Below are 21,765 nucleotides of genomic sequence, written 5' to 3'. Positions count from 1 at the left end.
ACGAGCCGATAATTGGCAAACAGCAACCTTGTCCCTATGCATTTCTTAGGCGGATTTCAAAGCGACTTTTCTTGGACTCCTAATTCAAGTTAGTGCCCTTAACATTGAGTCTGCTTCATCTCGTCAACTGCTCACTGATATCGATCATCCTGCAACTCTCTGGATGAACTTAGTCCTCTTTTTCAGAAGAACGGTTCTACATCGATTTTGTTTCTAGTCGCCTCTTTGATAATCAACGATCTTGTTTGAAGAAATAGTTTGTTTTAGCCTAACTGCTGTCCATAAGAATGGTCTAACATGTACCTCATCTATGCTCTATGCATGTTTCAGGTTTCCAATACAATGGAGAGATTCTTTCCCCTGCAGATCTACGAGCCAAATCTTGACAATCGTCCTCTCTATCATTAGTCTTTTCTTATCCTGTAAGCATTTGGTTACCTCAAAAATCTACTCTCTCGCACCGTTATGTCTTCTATCAAAGATCAATATGTGAACATACGTTTGTCTCTACAAAGTACTTTGTAGAGACTTCCCTCGGTCATTAAAGTCATGCAATGTTCAGCAGCTATGCAGATAAGTGGATGAACCAGTTCCAACCTTGGTATTTGTCGTATACTAGTTCAATTTCTGAGAGAAGTGAAACTGGGAATTATAGCTAGAAAAAATGGAACTTATTATTGAGGAAATTAAAAATTGCAAACTAATTATACTACTTATTTTGTGACTGTTCCTGCTAGCATGAAAGCCTTGTAGGTGACAGTTCTGACCTTACTGGGTCCTCCCCAAGAACTCTCAAGCTCTTCAATCACTTCTTTGGATAACAAATCCACACCTTGTTCCTTGGCAAAGGCAAATGCTGATGATGATTTCAAAAATTTCAAGTACCCTTCAAACAGGAGCTCCTTTGGAATCTCGAGTTGCATAGGTTTCCCCTCGTGGCCTAAACCCACACTCTCGAAAGGAAAGGAAGATTTCTATACCCGTCAATAATGTACTTGGCATCTGCGTGCCAAAACTGCAAAAAATTTTCGCGGAGAGGCATGCTTGTTGTGTGGATTTCAGGACTAACAACCAAGCCAAACGGCTAGTATACCTCCTGGTTTACGTAAAAGGTGTTTGGCCAGCTTGTCAAACTTTGGAAGGTCAAACCAGTGCACTGCGGTAGCAACGGTGATCAGATCAACACGATTTTCACCCCCCATTAAGGCCACCATTTCATCCTCTGTCATGGATTGTGGAGTGTGCACGTAGCCTGAGGATGTGGCATTGCAAAACTTAGTTGAGATTCGCTAACGTCAGTCGCTATCACTTGGTCGTAATGCCCTGCGACCTGGTAGAATTATGTCACCAAAATATTTGTGGTCAGTCAAACAGGAAAGATTTTATTTGATGAGCGGAGGATTGTATCTCCCCATTGGGGAATCACCTCGCCATAATCCAACATAGTCTTGTTCAAAAATCGCATAGGGCGAGAGAGAGAGAGGCTAACGCCAAGAGTAGCTTGACCGTTGCCAATGCCGACATCCCAAGCCAGAGAGTGATGAGAGGTGCAGGTGGCGAGCATCGAGTACCACTCACTTGGATAAGTTGGCCTGGCTTGTAGGTAAGTCTCTGCCTGCTTGTCAAATAGACCCGCCATGTCTATACAACTTCTGATATTCTTGTCACACTGTTTCTAAGGGTCTTTCCTGATGGTGTTATGTGTATAGGGCAGAGAGACGCCTGTGTTTTCACAAGCTAGTGACAGAACCCAAAGGTGACTTTGAATTTTTTGTTTTTTCTGGTGGAATCTTACAAGTTCATTGGATCGACTGATTCGATGCCAATTTGTGTAAGCAATGACGCAACTCATTACTTTGAGCGTTGGAGTTGAACTTGACTAAGAAAAGTCTTAAAGTCTGCGGATTTTCTGGCCATGAACGAATGCTAGTATGTCTGCAGGAGTAAAATCCATAGCAGCCATGTTAATTTGCTTAATAAATTCGTAGAGATGGAGCAATAGAGTGAACATTTACTCAAAACTTCTCTGTCACATTAAACTATGTTAATACTTTGGCAAAAGCTGACAAAATTCTTCCTTGTTGGGTGTGCACCCTTTGTTTTATGACACCAATGACGTTTGGCCTAATGGACCCGTGGGCCCAGAACCGGCCCGTTGACCGGGCCCACGGTTCCAACCCGGAACCGGAACCGGCCCGGAACTGCCGGTTCCGGACCGGTTCCGACCCGGTTTAAAAAATAAAAAAAAATAAAAATCAAAAAAAGAAGGAGGCCGGGTGAAAAGAGCAATTGGGCCTTGGAACCGGCGGTTCCACCTTTTTAAGGAACCGGAACCGCCGGTTCCGTGGAACCGGCCACCTCTACGTTTGTTATTAGGTAAGAATATGCAGAAGAATGAACTGTGTAATTTTTATAGATATCATAATAAAGAATAAATGAAATATTGCTGGTGAGGTGTTTGATCAAATGGCTCTACCAAGAAGAGACTCTTCACGTCAACAGAACTGGTTTTGTTTCTCAAGCAGTATTGAATGACTTGCTGGCTGTGTTCATTAGTCGTTGGAAGGTAGCTGGGCATCCTGAATTGCATTCCGTTTCTTCTGTTTGGGTTGTGAGAGACAATGGCATGCTTGAGTCCTGGACTAAGCTGTATACATTAAGTCTAGTGGACTGGTAATAGGATTTGATGGCTTCATGTAGAATGGCGAGCTTCTGATGGACATGGGTTGTGGAAAATGAGTTTCGTGGAATCGGACCGCATGACATATCCCAAATCTTCGATTTTCGATGGGATTGATTTGGTCACCATCGTAGAGAGCCTCGTTCACTTTAGATATGACTCAATCGCTGCTGCATTTACTGATATGAAAGAATGATTCTGCTTGCAGAAAAGTCGAAAGTTACATATGAATTAAGAAGAAATTGTTTCGTTCGTATATGCTCTGGCCACAAATGATGTACAGAGAAAGTGAGGTGGTTCCCTTTAACTTTTGATACTTCTTGCAAGCCTTAGAATGCATTTTCATTTTCATTTTATATTTTCTTTTAGACTTGTGTAAGTATGCAACTCAAGACTGCATCTACGTACAACTTCGGCATTGCCGGTAAGTGATCCGCTGTGGACCATCAATCTCTGTCCGTGGTGACTGGTCCCATAGGTCTGGGGTTTGGCTTTGACGTTTGGTCGAATGACTAAAAGATCGTGAGGATTCTCTATTTACTAGATGATAATCATCCTTGCTTTGGTGGGACGAAGCCTCGGGTCAGAGATTTATTCACTCCGTACAGATTCCTGGAGAAGTTTGAAGTGTGAGGTCCCTGCTTTCCGCCAGGACAACCAAACGGTCTTCTTGAATGGAAATCTGTACTGGTTTGCTTTTCGATCAAAATGTGGGTGGATATGGATCCATAGTTGCGTTCGATGTCACAGGTGAGGTGTTTGGTGAAATGGTTCTGCCGAAAAACACTTTTCGCGTAGGCAGTCCTTATTCACTAGTTTCTGTTAGGGTTATGAGAGACTACGGCGTGCCCGAGTCTTTGACTAAGCTGTATACTCTTGAGGCTAGTCGAATTGTTACGGGATTTGATGGCTTCATGTGGAATGGTGAGTTTCTTATTGAAATGGAAGGCACACAACGAGTTTATTGGAATCCGATCACGGGACAAATCGCTAATCTTCCATTATGAAAATTACGTGACTTGGTCGCCATCATAGAGAGCCTCGTTTTACTTTAGATATGACTCAATTGCTGCGACATTTACCGGTATGCAAGATTGATTCTGCTTGGAGAAAAGTTGAAAGTAGTGAGGTGGTGCCTACTTTCTTTTGGTACTTCTTGCAAGCTTTGGATTGCATTTCCATTTTCACTTTAGTTTATCTTTAGACTAGTGAAGTTTGTTCTCTGTATGAGTGGAAGTATGCAACTCAAGACTGCATCTGCAACTTGACCATTGCCGGTACTAGCACATTTTTAGACGATAAGCTTTTTGAATGCTATGCATGTATGTGTTCAATTCGACGTCACAACAAGCATTTTTAACCTTCCGGAAGACCAAACTATTGCTATAATTCCTCGGTTACAAAGGTGAACTTGACGGACAAGCGACGAAGCATTGCCGGTACTAGCAGATTTTAGATGATGCGGAAACAAGCGACGGAGCTCTTTGAATGTGATGCTTGGGAAGCTTCAGCTTTAGGTTTTGGTGCGGTTTATGAATTGTTGCTCGGAGCAACAGCAACTCTATTTTGAATGTGGAAAATGGAAATTGGGAATTCCATAACTACAACAGAGAATGCACTTGTAGATTCGTAACTTCTCAAACGAGCATTTGAATTTCAAATTTGCAGCCTGACCATTCATTTGAAGCATTTCATCAAGATTTCTCTCACTCGTCACAATTCACGCTCTGTTCAGTGGTTATGCAGATAATCGGACGGGTTCCACCCTTGGTATTTGTCATACACCAGGGGATCAAGTCATTTGAGAAGAGAAACTGGGAAACATTGGTGGAGAAAGGTCGAACTGATTATTGAGGAAATAGAATCAGGCAAACCAAAAATACAACTGAAGACTTACTCTATGACTGTTCCTGCGAGCATGAAAGCCTTGTAGGTGACAGTTCTGACCAGATTAGCCCCTCCCCAAGAACTCTCAAGCTCTTCAATCACTTCTTCGGACAACAAATCCACCCCTTGTTCCTTGGCTAAGTTAAATGGTGATGAAGATTTTAGAAACTTCAAGTACCCTTCGAACAGGAGCTCCTTTCGAATTTCGAGTTGCGTTGGCTTTCCCTCGTGGCCTAAGCCCACACTCTCAAAAGGGAATGGAAGATTTCTGTACCCGTCAATTACGTACTTGGCATCCGCGTGCCAAAACTGCATGGAAGCTTCCCAGAGTCGCCTACTTACAGTGTTGAATTCGGGGTTAACGACCATGTCATTATAAGCCCAAACGGCTAGTATACCTCCTGGCTTACGCAGAAGTCGTTTGGCTAGCTTGTAAAACTTTGGAAGGTCAAACCAGTGCACTGCGGTCGCGACGGTGATCAGATCGACACGATTTTCGCCCCCCATCAAGGCCACCATTTCATCCTCTGTCATGGATTGTGGAGTGTGCACGTAGCGAACCCGAGGATGTGGCATTGCGAAACTCAGTTGAGCTTCGCTAACGTCGGTTGCTATCACTTGCTCATAATGACCTGCGACCTGGTAGAATTATGTCACCAACATATTTGTGGTCAGTCAAGCAGGTAAGATTCTAATTGATGAGCGGAGGGTTGTATTTCTCATTGGAGAATCATGACGCCATTATAATTTGATCCAATATATTGTTGTTCGAAAATCGGGTGGAGAGAGAGAGAGAGAGAGAGACTAACGCCAACAGCAGCTTGACCGTTTCCGGTGCCGACATCCCAAGCCAGAGAGTGATGAGAGGTGCGGGCGGCAAGCATCGAGTACCACTCACTTGGATAAGATGGCCTGGCTTGTAGGTAGGTCTCTGCGTGCTTGTCAAACAGACCCGCCATGTCTTTTCAATTTCTGATATTTTTGTCACGCTGCTTCTAAGGTTCTTTGGTGTTGGTGTTATGTATAAGACAGAGAGACGTCTGTGTTTTCTCAAGCTAGTAAAAGAACCCAAAGGTGACTTTGAAATTTTTGTTTTCATGGTGGAATCGTACAGGTTCATTGGATTGACTGATTCAACGCCAATTTATGTAATCAATGACGCAACTCATTACTTTGAGCGTTGGAGTTGAACCTGATTAAGAAAAGTCTTAAATTCTGCTTTCTTATCAAATGCTTTCTTATCAAACTAGCAGATTTTCTTGCCATGCACGAATACCAGTATGTCTGCAGGAGTAAAATCCATAGCAACTATGCCAATTTGTGAAACAAATTCATAAAGTTGGAGTAGAGCTACGCTAATACAGTAGGAGAGTGTGCATTACTGAACTTCTCTGTCATATAAAACTAGGTTAATACTTCAGCAAAAGATGATAAAATCCTCCCTTGTTGGGATTGCACCCGTTGTTTCGCATATTTCTATTTACAACATGACGGTTGTTATCAAATCGGAACATGTGGAAGAGAGAATAGTGTAACATCTACATATTTCATAACGAAGAAGATATCAAATATTTATAAGCTTTACAAGATCGATTATTAATATTACAATATAGACTGCTATCATTTAGGATCAATCAAGTATATGCATAATCAATGTAGATGGATGCACGACCATCATATTATGAAAAATTCAAGTTAGATGTGCAAACATATATCTAACGGATCATCTGGTTTCATGATAGAATTGTGCCTCTCATGAGAAAATATTGAGTGGTTTGCGAGCTTCACATCATCTACTGACATGCCGTGCATTAATGCGCTCTAAGATAAATTACAAAATGACAACATGTTTATTGATGTGGAATCGAATTAAAGAAATTAAAAATCTATCCAGCCCACATACCTTTCTCTCTTCCTCCACTTCAATCTGCACCCACATCTGAGCTCTACTTTCGCGCCTCCTCCGGCTATGGTTTGGACTTTGGATGAATTTCAAATAAGGACATGAAATAAAGTCATTTTCTCAAAAGACGGTCTAAAGTGGACCGTGTCTTAAATAAGAGTCTAAAGTTGTCAAGTTAGTCTCAAACAAGGGTCCCAACTCACCAGCCGGCCAAATCTTCGCCGCCGGCATGTTTCCAGCCATCAAAGCAGGGACATTTTTTGAGCAATGTGAGAGAAAGTAGATTAACAATACCAACAAGACCAGCAGATGTCGTTTTCCATTTTGTTGTTGCATTTTGTAGGAGTGATCTAAGGTTGTCAAGTACTGATATGGATTTGGATTTAGTACTGTGATGTTTCATCGATATGCAAATGTAGTTTTTTCTTGCGTTCATCTTCAGTCCATTATATGAGAATGTTGGTGGATTGAGAGTTTTGGCCACAACGACAACTAGGTTTAGCTTTGACAGATGAGAGAACTCTGTGCATGTTCATAGCAGATACAGACGTTTAAACTGCAATGGAATGTCCAAGCATATTCATTGCAGTAAAGTGGTATTGATAACGGATTTAAATGAGTTCATCAGTCCAACAAGAAAAAAGACAATACAGAACTACGTCAACAAAAATGACCTGCAAAGCAGCAATGAGCACAACAGTCCAATGAAGACATTGGTTCAACCCAGAATGCTCAGCATTTTGCATTGTGTTGTTGGCAATAGATCCACCATCACATCAACTCACCATTAAACACTTGACTTCACTGAACTTTAATATTTGCATGACAAAATTTAACGACAACAGATGAGTTCACAACTTCAATGTGCGCGCACAGCACGCACAACGCATCAAGAAAGAGAAATGAGCAGATGAATTTACTAACCAATTAAACCTCCCACTGATCACATGCAGTGATCCCAGCCCATCCTACTACAAACAATCTAAAGCTCCAACAGAAGCCTACAACAACAAAATCAGCCCTCCCACATCTTCCTAAAGGTAGTACATAGATCCCAATGATTAGCCGAACGTCGCACACTTCTTTCATGTGTGAGTTCCCTCCAAGTTTCTGCTCTAACTTTTGCCTCAGATGTTCTCCTTTCTTCCCCACAGGGGCCAAGAAAAGTTAGGCATAAATTCTTGAAGTCTATCTTATTCAATTGATGTAGAGCACAATGTAGACTTCAACCTGTGATAACGTTTTTTCAGATATCAGATTTAGTAGAGGGCTACCGATCATTTATCAAAATCACTCGTAAAAGAAAAGGCAAAGTTATTATGATGTATCCAAAAGCTATCCCAGATCACTAACACATACCTATGTAATAGAAAATGAGTAAAAATTGAAGAGGCTTCACGCTTGTCCAAAGGTAGCATCAAATGATTTCTCCAACTTCCGAGAAAAAGCACACAAAATAATGAGCTATCAACAATTGTTCCGGCGGGAGAAAGCATTTGAGAAGCACGCTTCCATAATCTTAATCTGCAGACTTCAGGAATTCCTTTCATGCTCTTCCCAATCTTCTTAGCCTGCCTGCACAGCCAAAAACCCAATCTAAGAGATAGAGAGTACTTATGTTATTCTGTAAGCTTTTCTTGCAGCGACTCATGCTGCAACTAGCTTTATACGGAAGACATGTCTAATCATGTATAACACAGAAAATCAGAATAAGGACATGAAGCATATGAGTACCAGAGATGCCATCAACAAGCGAAAAGGCAGAGTGAGTACGAATGGCAGGGAGGAGCTCATATGGAGGTGATAATGTCTGGTTTCTTGCGCAGCTTTCACGAGGGAATAAAGAGCTAGAAAATCACTCAAACTACAGGGAATGCAGTCAGAGAAGGGAGCCAAAAGAGATAATCAAGCAAATTCTTGGAGCGAAATTATGCATTTCTTACAGGCATTTTATCGAGCATGTAGAGGGCATAACAAGGAATCTACTTGTAAGCATTTCTTTCGGCCACTGACAGAGTTAATGAAAGCAACCATCGGACCCTCATGTAACACCAAATTCCTCAGGTAAGCAGATGTTGGAATTGGCATTTGCTAGTGAAGTCTAGAAATATCTAGCATGGACAAGATATTTGCGGAATAGGCTTAATGCTATTCATGTGGAGTGAGTTAGGGGTAGTCCTCATGGTGAAGAGCTAAACATACGCAAACTACATCCCTTGTAATGCCCATCCATCACTTGTACATTGCTAAACTAATCAGTAATCACACTATCCGTATCCCATCAAACCTTGACTATATCTATCTTACCCTTGTCCATCTTCCACCAGGTACGCACTAGATACACATGTACACTTGCGCGTAACTAATCACAAAGTATTATTCGTATCAAAATCATGCGTCCGCGCGATATTCAAATTTTCAATAGCGGAGCTGAAGAAGAAAATGTGCAGAAGAGCAAAAAAAAAATAATAATAATAAGAACTTGAAGGTCGAGGGCGAGGGAACCTCGGAATGAAGAGACCGCGGCGGGCGATGGACTACAGGCTTAATCTTGCAAGCACTAGAACAAATAATCTTGCTTAGAATGACATATTTGGACCGCACATTGTGGTTTATCTGAATGATTTATTGACCGTCGTCCCATTGGAAAGGGTCACCAAGTGGTCAGTTGTGTCAGGCGGGCTTGCGGTTCGGCATGGACTGCATTTCAACTCCAACCGAATATTTTAATTTTGGTCTCGATTGTTTAATTAGCATAATGCCCAAATAATGGAATCATAAACAAGTGATAAAGTTTGAATTGACTTGCAGGCGGCGTACTATGGATTGAATCTCATCAGCACATAGAACAAAATATTCTATTTAGAATGAGATATTCGGACCGTACAATAACGGTGCTTATGTTTATCTAAATGATTTAACTGTTCCCTTTTAGTAAAGAAAATTTCCTAATTTAGATTAGGGTTTTTTTATTCAGAAAAATTATGCCAAGATAACAAATCAATTCAAAAAATTTCTTATCTTGTAATTGATAACAAATCAATCAAAATAGGCAAGATATCGATCAAGGATAAAAATTTCACCAAATCTTGCCAAATCGCCTTCCCTTATTTGAATTTGCACGAAACTTGTGCGTCAAGTTCTCGACTTTGGTGATGCTTCAGTTGAAATCAAAATACAAACGGTGAGATTCCTGGAATAATAAAAACAAATCAAATAAAAATCAAAATCCCTATTTACTTAGATTGACAATTTTATTATTCAATGGACCACTCTTCATATATGTCAGTTATTTTGGCCGTCAAACCGTTGGAAAAACGGAGAATCGATCATGTAGGTTCCTCTATAAAAATTTCTAGAGAGGCGCACATTAGAAAATTGGCGTGTCAAGTCACGTGACAAAGTTGTGCTGTGTCAAGTCACGTGACACAGTTCACGTGGTCGTCACGTGACAAACAGAGAGGTTAAAGCTTTAAAGGGACTGGGACGGCCACTGCTGAAGCAAAGTCCGTCCGCCATCAACTTCCATGGCAGGTCGTTCCTCCGACGACCCGAAGCTCCCTCACGACGTCGTCGTCGAGATCCTGAAGCGGTTGCCGGCGGAATCTCTCCTCCGATTCAGGTGCGTTTCCCGATCATGGCGTTCCGCCATCGGCTACCCTCGTTTCGTGGCCGTCCCCTGGGAGCCTTCCGCTCTCGATACCTCCAATTGGTGTCTCCTGCGTTTAGATTGGTCCGATCCTCAATGGCAATCTCGGTTGTATCTGCTGTCCCAGTGAGTCTGTTCCTCTGCCTTCCCAGTCGCAAAATCATTCCTTTTGTTAATCCTCCCAACCGTTGCTGTTAATGGTTTGATCTGCTTCACGGAAAAGAGGCTCCGGCTACAAAATCGCGAACATAAGTAGGGAGGTGCTGCCCATTTACTTTTTGGTAATCTTGCAAGCTTTGGAACGCCTTTTCATTTTCACTTTTATCTTTTCTTTAGACCAGTGAAGTGTGTCCTCTGTATGCAAACTGGGATCGTTCAGAATTGGTTCTCGTCCAATTGTCGAAGTTCTCATTGCAAATTGTCGGAGAATCATCGATAATCGCGTTCTGATTAAGTGGTGTTTGACAGCCAAAATCTTATAGTAAGATTTCTTTAAGTCATTCGTGAGAGTGAAAGATTTCACTTTGATTCTGGTTTCCATGATACTCAAACCGAACTGAACCATAAAGACGATAGTGATTACCGGAGCGAGTTTTTTACAGTTCAGACATCCATAGAGTGGTCAAGTTAGTCTCAAACAAGGGCCCCAACTCGCCGGCGGGCCGAATCTTTGCCATCGGAGCAGGGGACATTTGCTGAGAAATGTGAGAGAAAGGAGACTAACAATACCAACCAAGACCAACAGGTGTTGCTTTCTATTTTGTTGTTGCTTTTTGTAGGAGTGATCTAATGTCGTCAAGCACTGATATGGATTAATGTATGTCAATTTTAATACTGTGATGTTTCATCGATGTGCAAATGTAGTTTTTTCTTGCGTTCATTACTAGTCCATTAGATGAGAATGTTGGTGGATTGAGAGTTTTGACCACAATGACAACTAGGTTTAGCGTTGACAGATGAGAGAACTCTGTGTATGTTCATAGCAGATGTAGACGTTTAAACTGCAATGGGATGTCCAAGCACATTCATCGCAGTAAAGTGGTACTGATAACGAATCTAAATGAGTTCATGAGTCCAACAAGGAAAACAGAACATATAGAACAACGTCAGCAGAAATGACCTGCAAAGCAGCAATCAGCACAACAGTCCAATGAAGACATTGGTTTAACCCAGAATGCTCAGCATTTTGCGTTGTGTTGTTGGTAATAGATCCACCATCATCATCAACTCAACATTATAACACTTGAATTCATTGAACTTTAATATTTGCATTACAAAAAAGACAACAACAGATGAGTTTAAACTTAAATATGTGCGCACAACACTTCAAGAAAGAGAAGACAGCAGAGGAGTCTACAAAGTATAAACCAATTAAACCTCTCACTAAACGCACGACAAACAATCTAAAGCTCCAACAGAAACCTGCAACAACAAAATCACAACCCTCCCACATCTTCCCAAAGGTAGTACATCTATCCCGATGATTAGCCCAACACAGCGCACTTCTTTCACGTTGGAGTTCCCTCCAAGTTCCTGCTCTAGCTTTTGCCTCAGATGGTTCTCCTTTCTTCCAAATACTGCATCTACAACTTCAGCATTGTGGCTACTGTCAGATTTTAAACGATGCGGAAACAAATGACGAAGATTTTTAAAAGCAATGCATGTATGTGTTTGATTTGACGCTACCATAAGTATCTTTCAGCCCTTATAAGACTAGACTATTCTTGGTTGAATAACGCATCTCGCTTTCTGGGCGTTGCAACTAGTGCAACTACAAACTACTATATTTTGTTTCCTATCTCAAGATTTTTTGGTAGCACCGGCAATGCATACCTATTAAGCTCATTTATTGATCTATGTAGACAGCTGAATTAATGCATTAAGGAACAATTAGAGACTGTTATCAATGTACACTGGCTTTTTCCCCAAATGATTTGTGGGTCGGAGGTCTAATTACATGTTATGATACACACTGATGATGGCACACGTCAACAATTAGTTTAGCCATCCAAGAATGCGGTCTGCAGATGAGACAATCTCTCTGCTTCCTCCTGGAAAGACGTCTGGGAATGTGAATTTAAATTGCAGCTCTCCTCTTGCAAGGTGTTGGAACTCTGCTTTATTAATAGGAATCCTAGCGATTGGCAACCTGAGTTCACCTGGCTCTTGGAAATTGGGAATTGACAAAGTTTAGTAGAAAGTAGTGATGAAATTTCTTCGGATTGCTAGCACATTGTTTGTGCGGAAGGCAAGAAATAATATGCTCATGGTCAAGCTGCTTCTTTTGTGGAGCACGTTCTTAGATTGATCGATTTTTCATTGCAAAAGAACACCAGAAGTGTCAAACTTTCTGTACGATGCCCACTTTAATGCCAAAAGTTTCCGTCAAATCACTTAAGTGCTATATTTTTTGAAAAACAATTACTTCAGTGTCAACTCCGATTTGCTTGGATGGAAATCAGACGTGTTATTTTTTTTTTATTAATATCTGAAGTTGATGTGGCTCAATGGAGGTCCAATCAACAGTAAAAAAGCTAAAAGTTGAAAAAAAATATTAAAAATAAGGGATATGTTTACTAAAAGTCCTAAAACTTGTTACGACCGAGTCCTAAAACTTGTCAAATTGATGCAATCAAATCCTTCGGTTAACTCCGTTCACTTTGGTTAACGGGAAATGATGACGGGGCTTTTTTTAATATTTTCTCTTTTTTATGTGGCAATGACGTGGCTAAAACAATGCCGTTTTGGCCAAAGCTGATTTTTAATATAATTTTTACTTAAATTAATTAAAAATATGCTAAAATTCCAAAAAAATCCCCCAAACATAAAAAAAAAAAGACACGCAGAAGCAGACCAGCGGTGAGGGTAGCCCTCGCCGCTGCGCCCCACCACCACCGGAAAGGGAAAGCGTTGGTGGTGAAGTGATAGGTGGGGGTCGCCGGTCCTTGTCCAGATTTGGGCGAGGTTTGCTGGTCCTCGTCTAGATCTGGGCATTTCTTAGCATCATCTCGTAGGCCGAAACCATCATGATCCATTAATTTTCCGCACAGAGTACCCTTTGGCTGATAAAACACAGTCTGGTCTTCCTCATCTTCTTCAGATTGATATCCTTCCTTGCGCTAAGATCCAAAGGCTAGCTTGAAACGAATCTCTTTGTCACTTTCCCTTTCTCCTTTGGTGTTCGGTATTCGATCAGCAGCTAGTTTTGAAGCCCGATTAGCTTTGGAGGTGAATTTGATAGAGAAAAATGGAGATGCGTTTGAGTACAAAGCAAGTTTCAAGTGACGGGTTTGATTGGAACCAGTCGATCGCCACCAAACCCTAGAGATTCCCAAGTCTTGGCGAGAGTCGTCGGTCCTTGGTTGGGGACCGGCAACCCCCGCCGACCATTTCTCCACCATCGCCGGCCTTTTCTGGCAATGGTGAGGCTGCAGCGGCGAATGCTTCATCCCTCACCGCTAGCTTGCTTCTGCGTGTCTTCTTCTTCTTTTTATTTTTTAAAATTTTTTATTTTAGCTTAATTTTTAATTATTTAAGTAAAAAGTATATTCCTGGCTAGATCCGGGGAAGGCCCCCTACAGGCCGCGAAGACCACGGGCAAGGCAGCCTTCACCCAAATCTCGCTAGGCTTTCGCGCCCTCGCTCATAACCGTAGGTGAGGGTGGTCGGTGACCCTCACTATCGCTACCCCAATTGCAAAAAAAAAAAAAAAAAAAAGGCAAAGAGAAAAATAAAAAAAAAAATAAAAAGTCAATTTTTATTTAGAAAAATACAAAAATTATACACGATAGCATTGGTCATTCAATTTTTATTTAGAAAAATACAAAAATTATACATGATAGCACTAGTCATGTCATGTAGGACCTTTGGCATCCACATCATCTATTTTCAACCAACATTAGTGAGAAGGGCTCAATTGGAAACCCTAAAGAGATTTAGGATTCAATTGGTCAAATTGAAAAGTTTATGAATGAATTTGATACAAGTGCAATAGATTAATAACTTTTTGGTAAGTTCCCCGAAGTTCTCCTTTATGGTTAGAGAATTCATAACGCTCAAAGAATTAGCTGATATTGGTTTGAGATGTTATTTTTGGAGATCATTGAGGATATTTATAGATAAAACATGAAGATTTCCGGGACTTCAACTTATCATGTGCTATGAACTTATCAAGGAGCATCTCATTTGGATAATACAACTTTGCATTCAAATCCAGTTTGATCAGGAAGTGATAAAATTAGAAAGTGATGCATCAAAGGAATTGATTTTGCATCTTCTTTCTTTCCTCGAATGAAAGAAAAGTAACAGGCTTAAGCGAAGTTTGAAATTTCAGCAAATTGGACATGGTATTTTAAGTATAATGCTAGACATTATTTGGAGTAATGCTAAAGGTATTGAGATTAGTGCATGAAATCAAATTATTAGGGGATGTAGATGAACTTTAGCCTGGTGTAATGAGTAAACAAGCTAGTCTTATTCAAGCCTCCAATAGTGGATGCGGATAAGTTGTCCTGTTTTATATAACCTGGTCTATTTTATGAAAGACAACTAGCAGTATTGGATGGATATTCATATGCTAGTTGGATTACTAGCACAATTGATAACAAGTCAACATCTGGATGGGTTTTCAAGCTTGTGAATGGTGCGGCCTCTTGGGCAGAAGCAAACTCGTGTAACTCATTCAACGATGGAAAATGAATTTATAGCACTATTGGCGGTTGGTAAAGAAGCTGAATGTCTGCAGAATTTGCTATTGGATATAGAGTTGTGGCCACAACCAATGGCAACCACGCCTTTACATTGTGATAGTGAGGCAACTATGTCTAGGGCATATAATAAAATATACAATGGAAAATCTAAACATATTAGTTTGCGACATGAGTATGTTCAACAATTAATTATTGATGGAATCATTTCAGTAATATATATTCGAACAAATAATAACTTGGCCGATCCATTCACCAAAGGACTTTTGAGAGGTTTAATAAACATCAATGCCAAAGGAATGAGTCTTAGACCAATTGATAATAGTCAAGTATAGTGGAAATCCAACTTTATAATTTCTAACGAAATTATTAAACTTAAATGGGTAACAACAAGCTATTGCAACTTGACAGTGAATAAGTACTGGGGCACAAGGTTGGTACTCATGCAAAGTTAGGAGGATGAGTGTAGGAGAACGCTCTTAATGAAGTTCAAGGTTTTTAGCAAGGCAATGCTAATGTGATAAATTAAGGACTTCACCTATATGAACATAAAAAGTGGTGCCGCTTCAACAAAAGTTGGATGAACTTTGTAAATGTTCATGAATGCAGGAGGGAGCAAAATGCCATAAAAGTGCTAAGGCATAGGAAATTTCTAACAGAATGTATGTAAATTCATATGTGTGATAGTTTGATTAACAAATGAAATCATGGTTCAAAATTTTATCTACCACTAATTTCGTTAATGAAATTATTTACACTAGTTGAAGGTTCAAATCTTAACAAATACCTTCTTGTATGTATGTATTTATGTAAATTAGTGCAGATAACAAACTAAATGGGGGATTGTTGAAATAGTTTGTTATGATAAAGATGTGACTCTTCAATGAAAAGAGAAGACTCTTCATTTCAAAAAAGAGGTTATTGACAGTTTTGAAATGAAGTTATTTTAAATGTGAAGAGTGGTGATGGTTGGGGATAAGGTATCTATTCCCAAGAGTTGTATTGATTTGGAATCTTTGAATGGACACCAAATCGTACGTTATTGATACCGATCACAACTGTTCACAACTTCATAGAAATATAACTCTTTTCGTCTTTTCTCTTTTATACACACACAATGCATTCAATGTGAAATTTCCAAGAGAGAGATTGAGTAATTACTAAACTCATTTCTCTGCGACTTTGGTGTATATCCTGAAGGTATATTTGTTCTAAACCCGACAGCAACAAAAGTGGGGGCAAATAATACCTTAAGGACAGTGACCGTCATCACGCATCAAAGCATCAAGGATCTGTTTCTACTTCTCTATCTTCATCAGATTCTCAAGTTTTACCCAACAAACAGTTCCATTCCTAATTAGTTGATGCCATTGCTGATGACGTTGCGTTTCAAATTAGAGCTCCTCCTGTATCCATTTATTATGTAATAGTTGTTTTGCCGCCAAAATCGCAATTGATGCTTCGATGAAGCACTCATTTAAAATGTCAAATGCAGATTGCACTTCCATCAACATCCCCCAGAATAACTAGTATTCCTCTAGGCTGACGTGGTTTAACAACCTTGTAGAACATTGGAAGATCGGCATGGATATACTGTAGTAGAAGCTGTGATTAGCCCGGCACGATCTTATCTCACCCCCATTAGGTCCACCATTGTCCGACATGGTTTCTCAAGATGTGCATTCAGCAAATGGCATGAAAAAACTTAGTTGAGCTTCACTTATACAAGTCGTGATTAGGTGCTTGAAATGCTCTGCAACCTGGTGAGAATTATGTCTGTTTCTCGACATCGGTACTGGGTTCAGTGAGAGGGGTAATGACTCGGAGGCTGTTATGATAATGTACTTCAATGAGGATTCAAAGCAGCTGGTTCACGTTTGAAGCTTCATTACCAGCGCTCAATCTCACCCGCGACGCTTTTCAGATCCTCCTTGTGTAGCTTGACCAGTAAGCCCAACCGAGAACCCCTCCTCCATAAGGTAATTTCATTCTTCCTTCCCTATTCTGGGGAAGTGGGAGACCAATTTCCGTCCGGTAAACCCATGCGCAAATCATTGAAAATATGAGTTGTTAGTTGATAATTCATGACGACATTGTAGTTCTGAACACTGATTTTAGATGGAAAACCATTTCGATTTCATGACTAGATCTAGTAATCTCTTTGTGAGCAGGCTGTTTGTTGAAATGTCTCCACAAAGTTGCGAAGCGTACTTGAGAGAGTTGCTTAAATCTCTTGGCTAAAGCGTTCATCGAATGTTCAAATCACCATAAGAACCGTAGATTCATTTACATGGCTTTTGTTTCGTGAGACTGGAAATGGATTAGAGGGAAGACGGCCATAGACTGCGTCCTCAAACAGCAAAAGGAAAAATAGAGTAGAACAGAGGAATAGATTTTAGGGAAGAGGCCGGAGGCCATACACGAGGGAGAGAGAGAGAGAGAGAGAGCAAGTGAAAAAGACGGCAAGTGACGGCGAGGCAGCAAAATAATTTTGGCCGGAGATTCTAGTAAGAGACACTTAAGCGATCGTTTTTTTTTTTTTTACCTATTTGTCTCTTAAGTAAGCTAGTGAAACTTTCTGGCACTAAAGTGAGCATGCCCGAAACTTTTGTCACTTCTAGTGTTTATTTATCCTTTTACGTGTTAGTTAGTTTTCACTCATTGTGTAGCATCCTAAACTATAAGAAACATCATAACTTTAATTAGACGGAGAAACCAAATCATAAATTTAAAACTTAGAACTTAAAGTTGACATTATTTTCATTTTTATTCACTATATAAATTAGTTTTAGAGAAAGCAACCAATAAATGAACATTTTTGTTTCTTTTACTAACTAAAAATGACATTCTATTTAAGTTCAAACAGTAAAAGGACATGAAAGGAGAATTCTAATTTCATCGCATAGAGTGAAAGGATAATTTTAACGGAATTTTATCGATTTTTGTTTCTAGACAAAAAAGAAAAAGGTAAGCAATTAATTTCTTTCCTTTACCATTTTTTCCTTTTCCTTTGACCATTTTGACCTTTATTTTTTGCTTACTCCATAATTTGGGTAACACGTATACAGGGCTAAATGTGGCACTAAAAAAAGTAAGACAATTTGGAGTTTTGACTTAGTTTAAACTAGAGACCAGGCACAGGCCATGCGAACATATGAAGCGAGATTATTATGTATGATTAAGATATTTGTAGTTATTAAAGGAAGTGAATGGAGTCTGATTGTGGTTTTATTATTATTATTATTATTATTATTATTATTATTATTATTATCACTATTATCGTTATTTTTGTTCTCTAGTTGAGACTGCCCTAATCCCCAAAAGTCGAGTCCAAACCCCTATCTCCTTATCTTAAAAGTGACCTCTAACCAATTAGACCAATCCTATTCGGCGAATGAAGCGGATGAGTGAGTAGTTCCTAAAAAGAAATGAAGAAATTGCTTCGGTTTTTATCTTCTTCTTTTTTAATGTTTTTCATCAAGGTACTCAATTTTTTTTCCTACTTTTTACTCGAACCGGAACGAGACTCAACTCGAAAAGGCCCCGAAATGTTCAGTTTGGGTCAATTGTGTTTGGGAACGTTATTACCCCCTACCGCCGGCAATGCCTCTTACTATTTTTGTTTAGAGTCTTTTGATATGTTTTTTTCACTCTTTACTTGTTGCTTCTTCTTTGAATTGTACAAGCATAAAAAAATTTCGAAACTTTGAGAAAGAATAAAACTTAATAATCTTTTATATGTTTGCGCGTTGCCTCCGTCAGGTCACGTGACAAAATCGTGCTATGCCACGTGGCAAGCAGAGAGGGTAAGAGGGAATTGCGACGGCGAGCAGGGTAGTGCAGCAAATTATCCTCGAGCTTTCTACTTCCATGGCGGATCCTTCCTCCGACGGCCCGAAGCTCCCTCAAGACATCGTCGAGATGATCCTGAAGCGATTGCCGGCGGAATCTCTGCTCCGGTGCAGGTGCGTTTCCCGATCATGGCGTTCCACCATCGATGACCCTCGTTTCGTGGCCCTCCACTTGAACCACTCCGCTCTCGATGCCTCCAATCGGTATCTCGTGTGTCTAGAGTGGCGCCATCGCTTGTGCTTTCTGCTTCCCAATGAGTCTCTTACTCTGCCTTTCCAGTCGCTGATCGAAATTCCCTTTGTTAACCCTTCCAACTGTTACGGTTTTGTTGTTTCGAGTAATGGTTTGATCTGGGTCGCAGAAATTTTGAGTAATGGCTGTTGTCAGACGATGTATTTGTGGAATTTATTCACGAGAAAGCACAAGGTGGTTCGAGGATCCTGTCCAGAGCATCAATTTTTCTCCAAGGAGACTGCTCATGTAGTTCTCGGGTTTTGCTTCGATGTCAGGTCTAATGACTATAAGATTGTGAGGATTATCTATTTTCCAGATGATAATCGTCGATACTTTGGTGGGTCAACCCTAGTCGAGATTTATTCACTCAGTACAGATTCCTGGAGAAGTTTGGAGTGTGAGGTTCCTTCTTTCAGCGGCTACAGACGGGCGGTCTTCTTGAATGGGAATCTGCACTGGTTTGCTTTCAAGTTCGAAGATCTGTTGGAGCTGGGTGGCTGCGGACCGACAGTCCTGTTCGATGATCTGTTCAATCTAGGTGGCTATGGAGCGATAGTCTTGTTCGATGTCGCAGGTGAGGTGTTTGATGAAATGGCTCTGCCGGCAGAGATGTTGCCTGAAGACGATTTTGGTTTAATAGCGTCTGTGGAAGTATTAAATGACTTGCTGGCTGTGTTCATTAGTCATGGGGAGCAAATTGGGTATTTGGAATTGCATTCCAATTGTTCTGTTTGGGTTATGAGACACTACGGCGTGCCTGAGTCTTGGACTAAGATGTATACTTTTGAGGCTAGTGGACTGCTAAGAGTATGTGGTGGCTTCACGTGGACTGGTGAGCTTCTGATAGAGATAGATAGTGGAAAACGAGTTTCTTGGAATCCTATCACGGGACAATTCACAAATCTGCCATCATGGATGACATCCGATTTGGTCACCGTTGTAGAGAGCCTCGTTTCACTTTAGACATGACTCGGTTGCTGCTACATTCACGAGTATGAGAAATTGATTCTGCTTGCAAAAAAGTTGACAGTTCATCGGAATTGAGAAGAGATGGTTGTATTCATATTCTGGCCCCAAAATGATGGGTAGCGGAAGCGAGGTGTGCCTTTTTACTTTTGGTACTTCTTGCAAGCTTTAGAATGCATTTTCATTTTTTAGACTGGTGAAAGTATGCTACTCAATATTGGATCTACGACTACAGCATTGCCGGTACTAGCAGATTTTGGAAAATGCAAAAAAGAATGACGAAGCTCTTTGAATGCTATGCATGTATGTGTTTGATTTGACGCCACCATAAGCATTTTTCAACTTGTACAAAGACCAAACTATTCACGGCTTGAATTTCACATCAAGCTCTCTGAGCATTGAAGCTAGTGCAACTAGAAACTACTCTGTTTTGTTTCCCATCTCAAGAGTTTTTGGTAGCATTGGCATCGCATACCTAGCAAGCTTGTTTATTGATCAATGCACTGCATTAGTGCATTGCATTAATGATACACTATCTTTCCCCCAAATGATTTGTGGGTCAGAAGTCTTATTCAATCTTTTGATACATTGATGGTTTCGCTCGTCCTACTTGGAAAGGCATCTGGCAAAGTGAATTTAAATTGTGCGTCTCCTCTCAAATCTGGTGCAAGGTGCTGGAGCTCTGCTTTATTAACATGAATCCTAGTGATTGGCAATGCTCACCTGGCTCTTGCGAATGGGGAATGACAAAGAACAGCATAAAGTAATGATGAAGTCCAGGACTTAGTTATGTGGAAGGCAAGAAATAATCTGCTCATTTTTCACTTAAACATTGTTGAAGGCTAATCTATTCAAACCAGATTGGTCTCGGGGAGTGGAGTACACGCTGTTGCTTGCGGTTCGTCTTGGACTACAATTTCCACTCAAACAAGACATTTTGAATTTTTTTTTTAAAATCACTTTAATTGCAAAATGCTAAAATCAACTGTCAACCCTGATAGAAAGACATGAATTTTTTTTTTTCATTTTGTTCTATTGGTATCATAAACACATGTTAAAGTTCAAATTGTGAATGTCATGTTTTCATTGAGATGAACGTGTAAAAATTACGTGTTTTAATTTAAAATATCGATATTAATTTAAGGGCCACACTATTTTCACCCCAGTTCTGGTTTTGTCACTCCCAAAAATAATGTTTTTACTGTTTTGCCCCTTTATCTTGCATGCTCTAGTCAAAATTCTCTGATAGATGGTGAGAACTTCATCTGGGTTTGAATCCTACTAAGAGGTCCACTAGAGATTAGAAATTGTTGCCTTTCTATCTAGTTATAGATGGAGTGCTAAAGATTGGAGTCCTAAGGAAAGATTATTCGGGTTCGGTTGCTTTCCTTCTAGTTGAAGTGCTAAGAACATATATTTTCCTGTAAGTTTACTTCGCTGTAGGTTTGAGATTCCTTTTTTGGGGTTCCGCAGTAGCGAGCCATAGGATTCCTTTTTTGGGGTTCCGTAGTAGCGAGCCATAGGAAGTAAATGGTAAGGCTAACAACGATAATAGTCTCTAGTAGGGACATAGATAGTTCCTTGAGAGGGCCAAAGATAAGGTCTAACTAGATTGATTTTTGTTATAGGGATATCTTTTTTACTGAGCGTAAGGATCCTCCTCCTTCCCTTGAGGTAGGTACCGGGTTTTCTAATCCAATTCGTCCTAACATTCATAATGATCAACTTAACGAAGATCCCATTGGATTTCAGAAGCTCGTAGCATTGGTCTCGATAAACCCCAATTATTGCTTCTTCCGGACCAATAATGCCTACCCCTCAACTTGTCCTATGAGCCAACTTGAGACCTGACCCGCACAGAACCCAAATCGAAATGAACGTTCATTTT

General features: G+C 40.3%; 2 protein-coding genes and 1 pseudogene across 2 annotated transcripts; 1 reads left to right on the top strand and 2 right to left on the bottom strand.

Annotated features, from left to right (window-relative positions):
• Positions 1 to 570: 570 nt before the first annotated feature.
• Positions 571 to 1,639, bottom strand: LOC115750468 (annotated as a pseudogene).
• A 2,865-nt stretch (positions 1,640 to 4,504) lies between these two features.
• LOC115750457 (putative methyltransferase DDB_G0268948) lies at positions 4,505 to 5,607 on the bottom strand. The gene is made up of 2 exons (XM_030687832.2): positions 5,377 to 5,607; positions 4,505 to 5,206 (listed from the first exon to the last, which is right to left on the bottom strand). The coding sequence occupies exons 1-2, from the start codon at positions 5,524 to 5,526 to the stop codon at positions 4,574 to 4,576; spliced, it is 783 nt and encodes a 260-aa protein (XP_030543692.1). The 5' UTR covers positions 5,527 to 5,607; the 3' UTR covers positions 4,505 to 4,573.
• A 4,354-nt stretch (positions 5,608 to 9,961) lies between these two features.
• Positions 9,962 to 19,909, top strand: LOC115750467 (F-box protein CPR1-like). Its single transcript, XM_048272095.1, has 3 exons — positions 9,962 to 10,092; positions 18,791 to 19,404; positions 19,450 to 19,909. The coding sequence occupies exons 1-3, from the start codon at positions 9,998 to 10,000 to the stop codon at positions 19,872 to 19,874; spliced, it is 1,134 nt and encodes a 377-aa protein (XP_048128052.1). The 5' UTR covers positions 9,962 to 9,997; the 3' UTR covers positions 19,875 to 19,909.
• Positions 19,910 to 21,765: the final 1,856 nt, after the last annotated feature.

The sequence above is a fragment of the Rhodamnia argentea genome, chromosome 11 (genome assembly GCF_020921035.1).
Source record: "Rhodamnia argentea isolate NSW1041297 chromosome 11, ASM2092103v1, whole genome shotgun sequence".
Taxonomy (NCBI): domain Eukaryota; kingdom Viridiplantae; phylum Streptophyta; class Magnoliopsida; order Myrtales; family Myrtaceae; genus Rhodamnia; species Rhodamnia argentea.
The sequence above is the reverse complement of the archived record's forward strand: the minus strand, read 5'-3'. Positions and strand labels throughout refer to the sequence as shown.

What these genes read in the sequence shown, in the direction of transcription:
- LOC115750457 (XM_030687832.2), bottom strand. Translation starts at nt 5,526, where the DNA reads ATGGCGGGTCTGTTTGACAAGCACGCAGAGACCTACCTACAAGCCAGG. An exon ending in ACGGTCAAGCTGCTGTTGGC is followed by an intron (nt 5,207 to 5,376) that starts GTTAGTCTCTCT and finishes TAATTCTACCAG; the next exon opens with GTCGCAGGTCATTATGAGCA.
- LOC115750467 (XM_048272095.1), top strand. Translation starts at nt 9,998, where the DNA reads ATGGCAGGTCGTTCCTCCGACGACCCGAAGCTCCCTCACGACGTCGTC. An exon ending in GAATCTCTCCTCCGATTCAG is followed by an intron (nt 10,093 to 18,790) that starts GTGCGTTTCCCG and finishes GCTCCGGTGCAG; the next exon opens with GTGCGTTTCCCGATCATGGC. An exon ending in CGAAGATCTGTTGGAGCTGG is followed by an intron (nt 19,405 to 19,449) that starts GTGGCTGCGGAC and finishes TGTTCAATCTAG; the next exon opens with GTGGCTATGGAGCGATAGTC.